We start from the raw sequence: 19,010 nt of genomic DNA, 5'->3' as shown, positions 1-19,010 counted from the left end.
CTTTCACTCAGGGTGTGTTACGGATTCAGCCTCCCTATGTCCCTCCTGTGGCTCCATGGGATCTGTCGTTCTGAATGCCCTGCAAGAGTCTCCATTTGAACCTCTTAAGCCAGTGGACCTTAAATGGCTTACGGTCAATGTCCTGTTCCTACTTGCTATTGCCTCTGCCAGGTGGGTGTCAGACTTAGGCGCTTTGTCCTGTCGTCCACCCTTCCTGATATTTCACAGTGACCGGGCAGTTCTTAGAACTCACCCTGGTTATTTACCTAAGGTGGTGTCATCTTTTCACCTTAACCAAGAGATTGTGGTTCCGGTTTTCATCTTGTCTGGATTGTCCTCTAAATAGCAGTCTTTGGATGTGGTACGGGCTAAAGAGGACTGCCTCTATCAGGTGGTCAGATACCCTTTTTGTACTTTTTGTTTTTCACATTTGTGGCTAGCCTGCAAATAAGCAAACCTTGGCCAGATGCTGCTATTAAAGCCCATTCTACTCGGTCTGTTGGATCTTCTTGGGTGGCTCGCTGAGGCGCGTCCGCTGAACAATTGTGCAAGGAGGCTATGTGGTCCTCAGTGAACACAGGTTTTATGCCTTCGATACTTCCGCCTCCCAAGATTCTTCCTTTGGACTCCGGGTTCTCACACCCGCTACAGCGCGTCCCTTCCCATGAGGAACTGCTTTCGGACATCCCCGATGTTTCCCTGTGGAAACCAATGTACCCCGCTGCATAAAAGGAGATTTATGGTAGACTTACCATTGTTAAATCTCACACTGCAAGGAAACTGAGCTCATAGTGCCTGGAGGATGGGTTATAGAGGAGGCCCCAATGCATCCTGGGACAGTCTAAAGCTTTAGCCTGTTGCTGCTTTGAGCAAGATCCATCTCTACACCCAGATGTTTCCCTGTGGAACCAATGTACCTCGCAGAAAGAGATTTAACAATAAGTCTACCATAAATCTCCTTTTTGCAATATGGCCGTGCTGTTTTGCAGGGTTGTCAGCGCCCTACTGCCTGTGATGGGAGCTCTGGGACGTCCCCATTGTAAAGAGCACTCCAGTGTCCCCTAGTGGATGAAGGAGAAAACAGAATTTTGGTACTTGCCGATAAATCCCTTTCTCCGATTCCACAGAGGACACTGGACGTCCATCCTGCTGTTCTGTTCTGCCATGGTTATTGTCATGATGTGTTTAACTGTTTTTAGTTGTTTTTACTTCCTTTATGCTTCACATCTGTTGTGTGTTTTTGTTCGTTTTGTGTACTTGTTTCACTCCTCCTCTGAAGTTTGTTCTTTCAGCTGTCCTTGTGCATGGTTTAGGAAGATTGTCTTCTAAATTCTTAAAGTGCTAGCTCCCGGTTAGTGCACACACTATACCTCATTGTAAAGCGCACTCAAGTGTCCCTTGTGGAATCGGAGAAAGGGATTTACTGGTAAGTACCAAAATTGTTTTCTCTAACGTCCTAGTGGATGCTGGGAACTCCGAAAGGACCATGGGGAATAGCGGGCTCCGAAGGAGGCTGGGCACTCTAGAAAGATTTATGACTACCTGGTGTGCACTGGCTCCTCCCACTATGACCCTCCTCCAAGCCTCAGTTAGATCTTGTGCCCGGCCGAGGTTGGATGCACACTAGGGGCTCTCCTGAGCCTCTAGAAAGAAAGTATAGAATTAGGTTTTTTATTTTCAGTGAGACCTGCTGGCAACAGGCTCACTGCAGCGAGGGACTAAGGGGAGAAGAAGCGAACTCGCCTGCTTGCAGCCGGATTGGGCTTCTTAGGCTACTGGACACCATTAGCTCCAGAGGGATCGACCGCAGGCCCAGTCCTTGGTGTTCGGTCCCGGAGCCGCGCCGCCGTCCCCCTCACAGAGCCAGAAGCAAGAAGAGGTCCGGAAAATCGGCGGCAGAAGACATCAGTCTTCACCAAGGTAGCGCACAGCACTGCAGCTGTGCGCCATTGCTCCTCATGCACACTTCACACTCCGGTCACTGAGGGTGCAGGGCGCTTGGGGTGGCGCCCTGAGCAGCAATAAAAACACCTTGGCTGGCAAAAATACCACAATATATAGCCCCAGAGGCTATATATGTGGTAAATACCCCTGCCAGAATCCAGGAAAAAGCGGGAGAATAGGCAGCGGAAAAGGGGCGGAGCTATCTCCCTCAGACACACTGGCGCCATTTTCTCTTCACAGTGCAGCTGGAAGAAAGCTCCCTGGCTCTCCCCTGTAGTTTTCAGGCTCAAAGGGTTAAAAAGAGAGGGGGGGCACTAAATTTAGGCGCAATATTGTATATGCAAGCAGCTATGGGGGAAAATTCACTCGATTATAGTGTTAATCCCCACATTATATAGCGCTCTGGTGTGTGCTGGCATACTCTCTCTCTGTCTCCCCAAAGGGCTTTGTGGGGTCCTGTCCTCAGTCAGAGCATTCCCTGTGTGTGTGCGGTGTGTCGGTACAGCTGTGTCGACATGTTTGAGGAGGAGGCTTATATAGTGACGGAGCAGATGCTGATAAATGTGATGTCGCCCCCTGTGGGGCCGACACCAGAGTGGATGGTTAAGTGAAAGGTATTAACCGACAGTGTCAACTCCTTACATAAAAGGGTGGATGACGTGACAGCTGTGGGACAGCCGGCTTCTCAGCCCGCGCCTGCCCAGGCGTCTCAAAGGCCATCAGGGGCTCAAAAACGCCCGCTCATTCAGATGGCAGACACAGATGTCGACACGGAGTCTGACTCCAGTGTCAACAAGGTTGAGACATATACACAATCCACTGGGAACATCCGTGACTTGATCCCGGCAATAAAAAATGTGTTACACATTTCTGACATTAACCTCTAAAAATGGGTTTTTATGTTTGGGGAGAAAAAGCAGGCAGTGTTTTGTTCCCCCATCAGATGAATGAATGAAATGTGTGAGAAGCGTGGGTTCCCCCTGATAAGAAACTGGTAATTTCTAAAAAGTTACTGATGGCGTACCTTTTCCCGCCAGAGGATAAGTTACGCTGGGAGATATCCCCTAGGGTGGATAAGACGCTCACACGGTTGTCAAAATAGGTGGCACTGCCGTTTTAGGAACGGCCACTTTGAAGGTACCTGTTGATAAAAAGCAGGAGGCTATCCTGAAGTCTGTTTTTACACACTCAGGTACTAGACTGAAACCTGCAGAGCGTGCTGCTGCAGCGTGGTCGGTGACCCTGTCAAACATACTAGTTTGCTAACATGAGAACATATTAAAGACGTCGTCTTATATATGAGGGATGCACAGAGGGATATTTTGCCGGCTGGCATCCAAAATGAATGTAATGTCCATTCTGTCAGGAGGGTATTAGAGACCTGTCACTGGACAAGTGATGCTGTCTTTAAAAGGCGCATAGAGATTCTGCCTTATAAGGGTGAGGAATTATTTGGGGATGGTCTCTGGGACCTCGTATCCGCAGCAACAGCTGGGAAGAAATATTTTTACCTCAGTTTTCCTCACAGACTAAGAAAGCACTGTATTATCAGGTACAGTCCTTTCGGCTTCAGAAAAGCAAGCGGGTCAAAGGCGCTTCCTTTCTGTACAGAGACAAGGGAAGAGGGAAAAAGCTGCACCAGTCAGCTTGTTCCCAGAATCATAATTCTTCTCTCGCTTCCTCTGAGTCCACAGCATGACGCGGGGGCTCCACAGGTGTAGCCAGGTACGGTGGGGGGCCGTCTCAAAAATTTCAGCGATCAGTGGGCTCGCTCACAGGTGGATCCCTGTTTTCATTCAAGTAGTATTTCAAGGGTACAAGCTGGAATTCGAGATGTCTTCCCCCCGCCGTTTCCTCAAATATGCCTTGCCGACAACTCCCTCAGGCAGGGAGGCTGTGCTAGAGGCAATTAATAAGCTGTATTCCCATCAGGTAATACTTAAGGTGCCCCTACTTCAACAAGGACGGGGTTACTATTCCACACGGTTTGGGGTACCGAAACCGCATGGTTCGGTGTGACCCTTTTTTATATTTAAAATCCTTGAACACATACATAAAAAAATTCAAGTTCAAGATGGAATCGCTCAGGGCGGTTATTGCAAGCCTGGACGAGGGGGATTACATGGTATCCCGGGACATCAAGGATGCTTACCTGCATGTCCCCATTTACTATCCTCGCCAGGAGTACCTCAGATTTGTGGTACAGGATTACCATTACCAAGTCCAGACTCTGCCGTTTGGACTGTACATGGCACCGAGGGTGTTACCAAGGTAATGGCCGGAATGATGATACTCCTTCGAAAAAGGGGAGTTTTTAATGATCCCGTACTTGGACAATCTCCTTACAAGGGCGAGGTCCAAGGAGCAGTTGCTAGTCGGGGTAGCACTATTTTGGAAAGTGCTACAACAGCACGGTTGGATTCTAAACAGTCCAAAGACACAGCTGTTTCCTACGACACGTCTACTGTTCCTGGGGATGGTTCTGGACACAGACCAGAAATAAGTGTTTCTCCCGGAGGAGAAAGCCAAGGAGCTGTCATCTCTAGTCAGAGACCTCCTGAAGCCAAAACAGTTATCGGTGCATCATTGCACGCGAGTCCTGGGAAAAATGATAGCTTCCTACGAAGCAATCCCATTCGGCAGGTTCCATGCAAGAACTTTTCAGGGGGACCTGTTAGACAAGTGGTCCGGATCACATCTTCAGATGCATCGGCTGATAACCCTGTCTCCAAGGACCAGGGTATCTCTACTGTAGTGGCTGCAGAGTGCCCATCTTCAAGAGGGCCGCAGGTTCGACATACAGGACTAGGTCCTAGTGACCATGGATGCCAGCCTTTGAGGCTGGGGGGCAGTCACACAGGGAAGAAGCTTCCAGGGACTTTGGTCAAGTCAGGTGACTTCCCTACATAAATATTCTGGAACTGAGGGCCATTTACAATGCCCTGAGTCAGGCAGGGCCTCTGCTTCAAAAGGCCGGTCCTGATCCAATCAGACAACATCACGGCAGTCGCCCATGTAAACCAACAGGGCGGCACAAGAAGCAGGATGGCGATGGCAGAAGCCACAAGGATTCTCCGATGGGCGGAAAATCATGTGTTAGCACTGTCAGCAGTGTTCATTCCCGGAGTGGACAACTGGGAAGCAGATCTTCTCAGCAGACACAACTTCCACCCGAGAGAGTGGGACTTCATCCAGAAGTCTTCCTAAGGATTGTACACCATTGGGAAAGGCCACAGGTGGACATGAAGGCGTCCCGCCTCAACAAAAAGCTATAAAAGATATTGCGCCAGGTCAAGGGACCTTCAGGCGATAGCTGTGGACGCTCTGGTAACACCGTGGGTGTACCAGTCGGTTTATGTGTTCCCCCCTCTGCCTCTCATACCAAAGGTACTGAGAATAATAAGAAGGCGAGGAGTAAGAACGATATTTGTGGTTCCGGATTGGCCAAGAAGAGCCTGGTACCCAGAACTTCAAGAATTTATATCAGAGGACCCATGGCCTCTGTCGCTCAGACAGGACCTGCTGCAGCAGGGGCCCTGTCTGTTCCAAGACTTACCGCAGGTACGTTTTGATGGCATGGCGGTTGAACGCCGGATCCTAAAGGAAAAGGGCATTCCGGAGGAAGTCATTCCTACGCTGATTCAAGCCAGGAAAGATGTAACTGCAAAACATTATCACCGCATATGGCGGAAATATGTTGCTTGGTGTGAGGCCACAAAAGGCCCCAACAGAGGAATTTCAACTAGGTCGATTTCTGCATTTCCTACAAGCAGGAGTGTCTATGGGCCTAAAATTAGGCTCCATTAAGATACAGATCTCGGCTCTGTCGATTTTCTTCCAGAAAGAATTAACTTCAGTACCTGAAGTTCAGACATTGTAAAAGGAGTGCTGCATATTCAGCCCCCGGTTGTGCCTCCAGTGGCACCTTGGGATCTCAACGTGGTGTTGAGTTTCTTAAAATCACATTGGTTTGAACCACTAAAAATATTGACCTTGGCTTCAGCCAGGCGTGTATCAGAATTGGCGGCTTTGTCATATAAAAGTCCTTATCTGTTTTTCCATATGGAGAGGGCAGAGTTGAGGACTCGTCCCCAGTTTCTCCCTAAGGTGGTGTCAGTTTTTCACTTGAACCAACCTATTGTGGTGCCTGCGGCTACTAGGGACTTGGAGGATTAAAAGTTGCTGGACGTGGTCAGGGCCTTGAAAAATTATGTTTCCAGGACGGCTAGAGTCAAGAAAATTGACTCGCTATTTGTCCTGTATGCACCCAACAGGCTGGGTGCTCCTGCTTCTAAGCAGACTATCGCTCGCTGGATCTGTGACACGATTCAGCAGGCGCATTCTGCGGCTGGACTGCCGCATCCTAAATCAGTGAAAGCCCATTCCACAGGGAAGGTGGGCTCATCTTGGGCGGCTGCCCGAGAGGTCTCGGCTTTACAACTTTGCCGAGCTGTTACTTGGTCAGGGGCAAACACGTTTGCAAAATTCTACAAATTTGATACCCTGGCTGAGGAGGACCTTGAGTTCTCTCATTCGGTGCTGCAGAGTCATCCGCACTCTCCCGCCCGTTTGGGAGCTTTGGTATAATCCCCATGGTCCTTTCGGAGTTCCCAGCATCCACTAGGACGTTAGAGAAAATAAGATTTTACTCACCGGTAAATCTATTTCTCGTAGTCCGTAGTGGATGCTGGGCACCCATCCCAAGTGCGGATTGTCTGCAATACTTGTAAATAGTTATTGCTAACTAAAGGGTTATTGTTGAGCCATCTGTTGAGAGGCTCAGTTGTTTTCATACTGTCAAACTGGATATAGTATCACGAGTTGTACGGTGTGATTGGTGTGGCTGGTATGAGTCTTACCCGGGATTCAAAATCCTTCCTTATTATGTCAGCTCGTCCGGGCACAGTGTCCTAACTGAGGCTTGGAGGAGGGTCATAGTGGGAGGAGCCAGTGCACACCAGGTAGTCATAAATCTTTCTAGAGTGCCCAGCCTCCTTCGGAGCCCGCTATTCCCCATGGTCCTTTCGGAGTTCCCAGCATCCACTACGGACTACGAGAAATAGATTTACCGGTGAGTAAAATCTTATTTTTTATTCCATTTAAAGATCTGCTGAATGTTTAAACTGTTTATATGTACTTTAATAACCCCCATGGTTAAGTACAGAAGGGTAAATAATAGTATAAACATGCCTAAACAGTTTTATTGTTTGTGTTGGTGCATATGATTTTCTCTACTTCTGTCCTCCAGTCTTGCACATCTCATTTATATAATGCTTACGTCTGTATTATACTTGAAATGTGTATATTAATATTTTTTTTCTCTCTTTCCAGATGGAGTATATGGCTCAACACCTGGTGTTTGCAAATTGTATTCCTTTGATATTAAAGTTTTTTAATCAAAATATTATGTCTTATATCACAGCCAAAAACAGGTAATACATATCTGAAAGTAAGTAGCAAATATAATTACATCTTTTTGCTTGTGTGCAATGTTTTCTGAGTTTCTATTTCCATAGTATTTCAGTTCTTGATTACCCATACTGTGTGGTCCATGAACTGCCAGAGCTAACAGCAGAGAGTCTGGTAAGTCTCTATCAGGGTGAAAAAAAAAACAGGTTTAAAAAAAACAAAACAAAACAAAAAGTTATTTTTGATTAAGCCGGGTTTTTTTTGGTAAAAAATTATTATTTTTTGCATTAATGTTTTAATGAGAAAAAAAAATGAATCCTGCTTATTATATTTATACTGTGAGTTGTTATGTATTACAATCTTTGATCAACCATGTTTTAATGCTTTCTAACATTAACAGTCCAAAGTTATTAGCCTTTAATTTACATCTTTCAATAAAAATTTTTTTTTACTGCTTTTAATATTTTTTTTACATTTTAATATATGCAGCTGTACCAAACACATTAAAACATTCAAAGTAAGAAATTGAAAATAAGAATAACAAGTTAATGCTTAAAAGCACTTTTCAGATAAACATACCCACACACTCAAAAACGGGGGAATTGAGCATTAGCACTTTGTATGCCACTGGCATTAAACTTTTTTGAATAATAACACTACTGTAGTTTTTGTTTAGTGTGATAGGCTTTCTTTTTCTGGGTCCATGGTCTCCGCATGGTTAATCTTGAAGTATGCTTGGTGGAGAGCAGGATCACGTACCGAACAGTCTCCCATGATGCCCTGGGTCCCTCTCCCTTCATACACCTCCCACAGCTAAGGCTCTTCAGTTTTTGTTTGGTACCAGCATGAGCTGGTGAACATCATGCAACCCAGTGAGCCTTATGCAACTCAAGCTTTTATATTGGCTTTTTTACTCTTACTTTTTACTGAGCAAACAGCGCTTGGCAGTCCACTGGTGCTACATCACCCCCACCAGCGCCGCGACACCAGCCACGGTTTGATTATTTTGGTGGGACCCTGGCACCTTACGCTAGCAGAGGCGCACAGGGGCACTATGGAGGACAGGTAAGTTGGGTTCCTGCTTGTTGTACCCACGATCGCAGTAGTCCTATGCTGCGGGCTCCGGGAGACTGATAGGCGGCGCTGGCGCGCGCCCAGACGTTTGCGTGACTTTGGGATCCACTAGACCACCAGAGCTTAACGTTACTGCCACTGGGGACTATATTACTGGCCAGGGATCAGATGGTGGATGTCCGCAAAGGGGAGATCAGCGCTTCCCCAGAAGCCCCCAGCCCAGGGTGAGACACTGGGCAGTAATTTCAAGATCTCTGGGGAGGAAGCGGTGCAATCCAAATTTAATGTGGCTGCTTTAGTTAGGGCGAATAAATTCTCGTTACAGCTAGAAGATACTGAATCGGACCCATACAACAGAAGGTGGTAGTAATTGAGTTTCCAACAGCATCCTCACTAAAGGACCTTCCGGATAGACAACTGGACGCTTGTCTTCAATCTTTATATTCACTTACAGGTGCTACAGCCTTGGTGGCTGAAGCCATTGAAAATTGGCTGCATGTCCTTGAAAACAACTTCACGTCTGAAGCTACCAACATCAGATATGCTGTCTATTACACTGGGGAAGCAGCGCTAGATAGGTATCCGGATGATAGACAGTGTCTAGTTAGACCGTTAATAGATAAACACCACATGTTAGACAGACATTGGGTTGACAGGGTCAAAAGACCAACATGAAAAAGGTAAACAGTACAAAAAGTCGACAGGGTCAAATTGTCGACATAGAAAATGTAGACAGGTTTTTTATTTTACATGTGTTTGGACTTTTTCATACCTTCTCTATCCATGTCGGCATGGAGTTTGGTATAAACCTTGTGGCGAACCACCGAGCCCGAAGCGTGGCAAGGAAAGCGAGCCCTGTAAGGGGATGCCTTTCTACTACTAGGGGTCACAAATGACAAAAATATCCACACAAACCCCAAAAATGCAAAAAATGGTGTCTACGATTTTTATATCGACCATTTTTATTTTTACCTTTTGACTCTCTCTACCGTTTGACTGTCTCATGCAGGGATGGGGAACCTTCGGCTCTCCAGCTGTTGAACTACACATCCCAGCATGCCTTGCAACAGTTTTAGCATGGCCAAATAGCAAAACTGTAGCAAGGCATGCTGGTATTTGTAGTTCAACAGCTGGCGTGCCAATGGTTCCCCTCCCCTGGTCTAAAATGTGGCGTCTATTGACTGTCTAACTAGATTCTGTCTGTCTGTCTATTATACCACACCCCTCTAGATACTGCTTTACTGTCCTCTATTGCTTTGGCTGCTTCTGTATCAGCATGCCGTATTGTGTGGCTTCGTTCATGGATGGCAGACTCTGACACTAAGAAAGCCCTGGAAGCACTTCCATACACAGGCAAATTTCTGTTTGCGCCAGGATTGGACAAGATTGTTAACAATCTGCAACTCCTAAAACAGGTTGCCTGCCCTTAGCCTCCTCTACGCAGCCTCGGACTTCGTCCTTTCCCCCTTTAGGGCAAGACAAGAGGTCAAACCTTCCCTTGGCAGTCTCACTCCGCAAAGGCTGCTAAGCCCAACCCAAGCAAGCCTGGGTAGCTATGCGCCAAACTACCAAACCAGAGGATAAACCCTCTGCCTGATGGGGTGGGCTTCCCCCTAGGGAACCACAGGGTGGGAGGCCAACTTCTTCAGTTAACCCATGCATGGCGTCAGATCACAACAAATTCCTAGGTTAAAGAAGTGGTATCTCACGGGTACGCTGTCTCATTCCTGAAGCATCCCACCAGACAATACTTTCCTATCAGTCCGCCAGCAGACCTCAACAAGGCCAAGGCTCTGAAGACTGTCATTCACTACTTACTGCAATCAGGTGTGATTATAACTGTCCCACTGTCTCAACAAGGCCAGGGGTTCTATTCTATGCTGTTTTTGGGGGTTCCGAAACCTAATGGGTCTCACCGTACCAACCTAAATCTAAAGTTACTGAACAAATACTTCAAGGTGCCCAGGTTTCGAATGGAAACTCTTCGTTCCATTGTCCTGGCTATGCGGCCTGGGGATGTTATGGTCTCCGTGGATATTCAGAATGCATACCTCCATGTACCTATAGCACCCTGTCATGAATAATATCTTTGATTTGCTGTCCTCCATCAGCATTTGCAGTTCCTGGCCCTACCCTTCGGTTTTTCCACAGCCCCAGGGGTGTTCACCAAACTGATGGTAGTGATGGCGGCTCATCTTCGACGACAGGAGATGTGTATAGTCTCTTACCTGGACAACCTTCTTCTTCCGGATCATTCTGCAGAGGTCCTCCACCATCCATCTACAAGTGACCATGTCATTTCTTCAGAGTCACGGTTGGCCCTTCAGCTGGGCCAAGTCCTCTCACATCCCATCTCAGGGGATGCTCCATCTTGGAGTTCTGCTGGATGCTGACATGCAACGCATCTTTCTTCCTCCAGAAAAGATTGCAGCACAACAATTGCACATACGCATCCTACTCCAGAGTCGCAGGGTTTCTTTTCACTTGGCAATGCAGACCATGGGCTCCATGGTATCTGTCTTCGACATGGTGGAATATCGCTGATTCCACTGCAGGCCTCTACAACGCCTAATACTCGCCAGACGGAATGGACAACCCCAGCATATCAAGTCTCAGAAAATGGCTCTGCATCAGGAAGTCCGAACGTCCCTCTCCTGGTGACTGCACTCTCAACCTGGACATGGTGCAACCATTCTGGATTCCACACTGGGTTCTTCTTACCACATATGCCACCCTTTCAGGGCCGCTGGTCCCCATAGAAATGGATTTTCCGATCAACATCCTAGAACTTTGGATAGTTTACTGGGCCCTTCAGATGGCTCAAGACCTTCACGGCTCTCCTGTACAAGTACAGACTGATAACGCAACAACAGTGGCTTATATCAATCGGCAGCAATGCAGGAAGTAGCACAGATTCTTCCATGGGCAGAAAAGCATCTTCGGCCCATCTCCGGGATCTTTATCCCGGGAGTCCTCAACTGGGAAGCAGACTTTCTCAGTCGACAGAATGTGCACACTGAAGAAGTCTTTTAGCTTCTGGTGAACAAACGGGGTATTCCAGATGTGGCCCTCATAGCCTCCAGAAACAACCATAAGGTACTTATTTACGGAGCATGGATATGAAATCCATACTCAACCTTAGTGGACGCTCTAACCGTCCTGTGAACCTTTCGTCTGGCTTATCTCTGCCCTCCAGTCTCTTTTCTACCCAGAGTACTGCTCAAATTCAAAGAGGAAGGCTCATCCTAGTGGCTTCGGCATGGCTCAGGCGCCATTGGTTCACAGGCAAGACCTTTTCACTTCAACTAGATCTTTTATCACAGGGTCCTTATCTGCACCCGGACCTAGCTTGCTTGCCTCTGACGGTGTGGCTCTTGAGTCATCCATCCTAAGAGATAAGGTATTTCTGCAGCGGGGTACACTGGTATTCCATAGAGAATAACATCGGGGTGTAGAGTTGGATCTTGATTCGAGGCACCAACAGGCTAAAACTTTGACTGTTCCCAGGATGCGCTGCACCGCCTCCTCTATAGCCCCACCCCCAAGCACTGAAGCTCCGTTTGTAAGTTAGTGTCAGCAGCGCAGGTCACTAACAGGGGGGCTGCATTAGGCAGCCCTGAAAAGAGCTTTTTAAGAAGACTTCAAGGGACGCAGCACTTTTATGTCATTCAGACATGCTGTGCTGTGGCTCCATCACCTCCCTCAGTGGCGCTTCATACTCCCGCAGCCTTGCACCGGTATCTATGCACACCACCGCTGCTGCTCTCCTGGATCACGTGGCTGCACGACATGGAGAATGTAAGAGGGTCACTCAGGTGGGACCCACCGGTAAATCGTGGTCCCAGGACACGGACCGGGCCGCTGATGTGGACACTATGGCCGTGCAGGGATCCCACCATATCCACTAGGGTAGGGAGCACAGGTCGGATTTACTAAAATCCGTTTAATATAGGCTCCATACTGCCCGATGGTGAAGTCCTGCAGAGGGGATTAGGTGCTGACCTCTAGCCCCTCCCCCATCTCTCCCTCACTCCCTGAAGAGTTTTTGGCACCATTACATAGCTGGGCTGATCTCCGGGACTGCTGGGCACGGTCTCCTCTGTAAAGCCGCCTGTCTCGTTGGTGCTGTGTATTTACAGACACTTAAGTATTCTACATGTCATTTTAGACCGTGTTAGTTAAGAACAAGTGTACTGCTATCTGAATATTTAGTACAAGTATTCTATGATATACGTCCAGTGTTTACTGTGCATTTATATCTGTATACATACATAGCTATATGTAGATTTACTAGTCCAGTGCAGTCTTATTGTTTATATGTAATAATTTCTGCATTGTACCTGTGACTGTGTGTGCCTATAGCTGCTGTGTGGTTTCTATTCCATGTATCACACGTATTGCTATCACTATATTCTGTACCCTGGGGGTCTAAGTGCATCAGGGTCTCATTTCAAATATAGTGTTCCACAGGATATACTGTTTTGTATTTTTCACTGTGTTTCATTCACCTCACCCTGCTTAAATCCTCTGTTTTGTGCTTTGCATTTGCGATCACATAACGGAGTTTTTTTTGCGGGTATTGTGTTTGGCTATATTGTACTGCTGCGCCCTAAGGCTACATTCCCAATAATATCAGCTACTCAGGGTGGGAAATTTGCAGATGCACCTGCATCATGCATTGCTGGCGCTACGGATTTATCTGAGCAAAAGGTTTCAGCTCAGGGTTCAGGTACTGCATACCCTGCACCTTCCAGTCAGTTTGCAGCTCCTGTGGCAAATCAAGACCCACCTTGGGCTGCTTTTTCAAATATGTTGTTGACGCTTGTAACGCGACTTGCGCCCCCTGTGGGACCTCCTGTGCCATTGCAGCCACATATTGTCCCTGTAGTCAACCCACCTTGGGCGGATGCTCTGTCTACCCAGTTACAACAATTAAATTAGTATTTCTCCGGCAGGGTCCACAGGTTATCCACAGGATAACCTTGGGATATGATGGAGCGACAGCGGATTGGCACCAGACTATCATAAGCTTTCAAGCCTCCCAGAATGCATCGGGCTCATCCATATAATCCCGCCCACTGACTCAGTCAAATCAGTTTTTTGTTTGGTGCGGCAGGAGCCGGTCCATGGTCACAGGGCTGCTGTGTTTGGCAGCCCTAAGCTTTATTTGAGTTATTTTTATAGTCTTACTATGTTTTTTGAGTGATCTTTCCTAACAGCATCTTACACGCATATTGGAAAGAGTTGCTCCAACAACTCTCCGCCGTGTCACAACAACGCTTACCCACGGTACAAGTGCTGTCTCGACGGGCGTCTGTGTCGGATGTCACTAGCAGGTCCAGCAGACGTTACCAGGCTGTGGCCGGAGCGCGGGGAGAAGGTAAGGCATCGGTTCTGCTTAGAAGGGGAATACGGACACAGCCGCACTGTTTTGGGAGGAGACTACCAAACAGTAGCTGGCGCGCTACCACCACGGGTGCTCTAGCGCTAGGCTTTAGGGATCATAAGGCGCCCGGATTAGTTTGAGGCTGCGATCCCGATCCCTAGGGTTGATGTCAGCAGTGGGGAGTCAGACCCTCTCCTGGTCAACCCTCCCCCAGTTCATGACCTGTTACGGGCGTCTCCCACCATGACCTGATTGCCTCATTTCCGTCTCAGACGCCACCACGAGGGGACTCTGTCGCAGCCTAGGCCGCTGCATCTGTATACACTAAAGTTTACCGCTAAGAGACGGGGTCGCAGACAGGAACGTCTGCATGCACTAACGTTCACTGAGCGTCTCTGTCCATAAAATATGACCGGAGCGGTAGTGTACACTAGTAGCGTCTAGATCCACTCAATGTATTGATCGATACTGGAAGTAGGGTAAGTCTCCCTGTAGCCCACTCTACTGAGTACGGGTTATACAGCACTAAAATGCTATCTACCTTTGTAGTATGAATAGTTAACTTTAGTGCCTATTGCATATGAGATTTATGTACAATACTGTGGTTTTCTTCGCAATGCGTCTGATTACTTTAAATATCTGTGTAAGACATAATTCAGTAATATGTACTCCTACATGCTTCAAGATGTGTTCGTAGTTGATAATCTGCTCATATGATATGTGTGTGTGTGTGTGTGTATGTATATATATATATATATATATATATATATATGTATATATATATATATATATATATATATATATATATATATATATATATATATAATCTGTGTGTGTGTGTGTATATATATATATATATATATATATATAAAGTATGTATAATATGTGACTGACTTGCTAGTGTGATGCTGACTTAATAATACATTGTCAGTTGATATTTTTGATCCTTAATACAGGTGCATGGGAAGGGTCACATATATCACTTTAGAGGAAAAGTGATTACAGTCACAAAATTGTGTAGTACACTGAAAGTGCTGAGTATTTATCATGTCTAAGGGCAGCAAAACACTTATGTTGTTTTTTTGGCAAAAACTGTATTATCCTCTATGATTGGTACAGGATGGTTATATGTAAAAATTATTTGCTGTTTAGCATAATACATTTCCTGAATTCATCAGGTATAGATGGGCAATGTTGCACAGACCTTGTACAGTTTAGCTGAAATGTTAAATCTTACAATATTAACACATGCTGCTCACTGATTGTGGTATATCCCCAACAGCGTCTTCAATAAGACAAGCTGATGAACTGAATGTAAATAAATCATCAACTATCACAGGCTACACATGAAATCATCAGATGATGAAAGCTCCATATACTCTACTTCAGCATACGAAGAACAGGTAAAAGATATCATCTAAATAAAAAAGCTGAATAAATTAGAGCAAAAATAGGCTAGCTGTCAATAGAGGCAGCACAAGGGCAGAATTCGGGAAAAAGGTCTGGGTTACACCCAATAAAGTAGAAGCACAGTAAATGGGATTCCAATATCTTTTTCAGGATAGGGACTGTTTTAAATAGGGAATTGCCTCCCAAAATAGATATGCATATCATTTGATAATGCATAAATCTATAGGGCCTCTGTCATCAAAAGAATAAGACAATATTGTCTTTGTCTGGGGCAGTGATAAGGCCAGCCAGGGCTTCACCTTGTAGTCTACAGCTACACCACACTGGATAGGCCCAATCTCAATAGATTTTGGAAGCTAAGCAGTGTTCAACCTGGTTAGTTCTTGGAGGGGGGCCACCTTGAAATACCAGGTGCTGTAGGTACATTAAGCTGAGGTACTGGAAGCCAGGTTTCAGCGCCTGCAAGGGATTAAGAATCCCATATAGCTCATATGGACACTAATGTTCTAGGGCATCAGCATAACAATCGCTGTTCAAGAACAGCTTGGTTCACGTACAGATGGGTCCTCTGTTATCTTGACTAGTTTTTGTGCCTAGGCACAACATGACTTATAGTATAAATCCTTCATCTGTACATGGGACGCCGATTCAGGTTCTGGAAATTTTTTGCCTTGGATGGAAGTTTCTGTTTTAACAGTTATTCCAGAGCCCAAGAAGGTCACGTTCCCTTCCACATATAACCCCAAAATGGGGTCTGGTTCGGCCTTGTCGGTAATAAAGGAACGTAACAGCCTTAATACAATAAGTTTGGTAAGGCAAAGAAGCAAAGGCAACCAGAGGCCAGCTTCCAAACCAAAGGCCATCAGTATGATGGCGCAGGTCTCCTTCTGGCTGATTCCAGAAGGATACCGTTTGCAGTCTACAAATAGATGCCTGGGTGCAAGAAGCAGTATCTCTAAGGTTATATTTTCCCTTCTGGAACCATTCTCCTAAAGGTAATCGGTTTCAGCCCGTCTCTGGTAGAGGCGTAGGCGAGGGTTTTGCATGAAGCAATTCAGAAAATGTTTTGTCGGGAATTGTCATTCCAGTAACCCATGCACAATGGAGGGTTTATTCCCACCTGGGTCAAAAACAATCCCTCGCCCCATTATCAATTTCAAAAACAGAGAAATTTGGGTAACACTGTTCACGTGGAGGCAACTCCATAGTTGGGTGAGGAGCCAATATGATACATGGTATTCCTGGATAAGTCAGGAATTTTACCTTCAGGCTCCTATAACACTGTCCATCAGTGTTATCTCAAGGTTTACCATCGTTTAAGCAAAAATTCAGGTAGGCCTTACCCTTTGGGTTAGCCACAGCCCCAGAGTGCCAAAATGATTATGGCAATGTATCTCCGTTAGTAGAGGTTAAGAAAAATTGCCATACCTTGACCACCTTCCTATCCTGACACAAATACAGGAAAGGTTCTGTGTCATCTACAACATACAAATAACTGATCTGCAGAGGCACGGGTGGCTCGTGAATGGGATCATCTCTGGTTCCGTAACATAACTCACGGTGGAGCTATACTGAATTCGAGTTTGCAGAAAGTAGTTACCTCTGAACAAGATATCCAAGGCAAAGCTAGGAGAGTGGTTACAATGTCGAACAATATCTATTCACGCAGCAATGCAAATGATGGGTTTGATGGTGTTAACAATACACATGATGGAGTGGGCATAATTCCACTCAAGACTTTTCCAGTATCTCCTCCATCTAAGGCCGCATCACACTGAATATGTCCAATCTCAATGGTGTTGGAAGTTAAGCAGTGTTGTACCTTGTTAAATTCTCCGAGCGTAAGACCGTCTGTGATTACCAGGTGGTGTAGATGGGCCAGATGGACAGTACACAAACAAGTATGTGGTACTGGCAAAAAAAAGGTAAGAAGTAGCCTGGGGGCTACAGACATTCCATCTAGATGAGAGGGAGACCTTTTTCTTTTTGGTATCGGGTGGAAAAATCCTGACAACAAATACAAGTCTTCTCGACTATGGATGCCATTTTTCTGGAAAATTATGATTCTGGGGATTATGGACCACAGAAAAAATCTGTTAGCACTTCAAGCCATATACTGGGTCCTGATTCAGGCACGAGACATTCCTAAAGGAAGATCGGTCCAGATCCGCAAGGACAAGGAAAGGACAGTAGTGTACCTTAACTTTCAGACAGGAACACGCAGATAAATAGCGAGGAAGGAGGTAAATCGCATACTAAAATGTGCAGAACTCCATCTTCCAGCCTTGTCCTCAGGGTTTGTTCTGAGATTCCTAAACTAAAGAGCTGATTTCTCAAGTCGACACACCATTCAGGTAAATGAATGGGCTTTGCACCCTAAAGTCATTTTAGACTCTGGTAGACAAATGGGCTTGGCCAGAGATAATTCTCATGAAGTCCCATCTGAACAACAAAAGCCATAATCGGGTCAGGAACAAAAAAGTGATCTTTGTGGATATCTTTTTAATGGGAATTTATTTCTCTTATGTGTTTCTCAAATCATCCTCTTACTCATGATAGTGAGGAAAACACAATAAAGATGCCAGGATCTTAATAAGCCCCGGCTTGGCCCAGAAGGTGTTGGTACACAGATCCGCAGACAATGGTGAATACCTTTTCTGTTTCCTCTACACCCAGACTAAGACAGGGTCCTTGATTATCACAAATATCTGGATCAACTGTTTTAATGGCGTGGCTTTTGAAATCTAAATACTGAGGTCCAGAGGATTCTCACAAAGGCTCAGAGCAAGGAAAAACTTTCTTAACTCGTATTTATCACCAAATGTGACAAGCTTATATGCATTGGTGCAGTAAAAGCGTCATGGACCCGAAATCTTGCAGAGTTTCCAGGGTTTTTGCCATTCCTTCAAACAGGAATAGATAAAGGTTTAGCAGTGGCTTCCTTGTAAATACAAGTGTCAGCATTTGACTGTATGGTTCCGAAAAGAAAAATGCCAAATTGCACAATGTGTGCACTTTTTCCCAGGGAATGCTGCGCGTTCAATCTTTCCCTTTTCCTACTAAAGGGTCAGGGAATCTAAATCTAGTCCTCAAAAGCCTGTCAAGTTGCTCTGTTTAAACCAATAAGAGAAGTGGATTTTAAATGGTTGACAGCTAAAGTGCTCGTTCAGCTGACTATGGCATCAGGTAGAAGAGAGTCAGATTTAGGAGCACTTTCATGTTAATCTCCTTTTCTGATAATATCCAGATAAAGTAGTTCTCAGAACTGGGTCTGGGTATCTTCCTAAGGGGTGATCTATAGTCCACCTTAATGAAGATATGGTCCCGGTTTTTCAGGAATCGGGATTTTCTGCGGGAGATGAGTCGCTGGACGTAGTCCGGGCATTAAGTACCTACATGGATTGTACCAGTGCCATTAGAAAGACAAATTCTCTTTTCATCCTCTACGGTTTTCACAAGAGGAGGTGGCCTGTTACTAAACAGACGCTAGCAAGATGGCTTCGAATGACTATTTCAGAAGCATATTCTTAAGCTGATCTCCCTGTCCCAGCTAATGTCTCTGCTTACTTTACATGTAAGGAAGGTCTTACATGGGTAGCACAATATTGTGCTTCAGCAAAACAGATATGTAAGGTAGCCACATGGCTTCCAATAAACACATTCAATCAGACATTATTCCTGGGATATCTTTGCCTCTCATGATGCTCAATTCGGGTGTAAGGTTCTCCTATTAATCAGTAGCGTCCCCACCACTAAAAATTGCTTTGAGAATTCCCAATGTTATCCT

General features: G+C 45.8%; 1 protein-coding gene across 2 annotated transcripts in view; it reads left to right on the top strand.

The window, feature by feature from the left end:
* The window catches only part of STRIP1 (striatin interacting protein 1), a 454,294-nt gene that overhangs the window by 361,970 nt on the left and 73,314 nt on the right, over nucleotides 1-19,010 (top strand). For both annotated transcript variants that reach the window (XM_063955026.1, XM_063955027.1), the window contains 2 exons: nucleotides 7,276-7,376; nucleotides 7,461-7,527. In XM_063955026.1, the coding sequence (XP_063811096.1) occupies nucleotides 7,276-7,376; nucleotides 7,461-7,527 (168 nt within the window). The remainder of the gene's footprint in view (nucleotides 1-7,275; nucleotides 7,377-7,460; nucleotides 7,528-19,010) is intronic.

This window comes from Pseudophryne corroboree, chromosome 2, assembly GCF_028390025.1.
Source record: "Pseudophryne corroboree isolate aPseCor3 chromosome 2, aPseCor3.hap2, whole genome shotgun sequence".
Taxonomy (NCBI): domain Eukaryota; kingdom Metazoa; phylum Chordata; class Amphibia; order Anura; family Myobatrachidae; genus Pseudophryne; species Pseudophryne corroboree.
The sequence above is the reverse complement of the archived record's forward strand: the minus strand, read 5'-3'. Positions and strand labels throughout refer to the sequence as shown.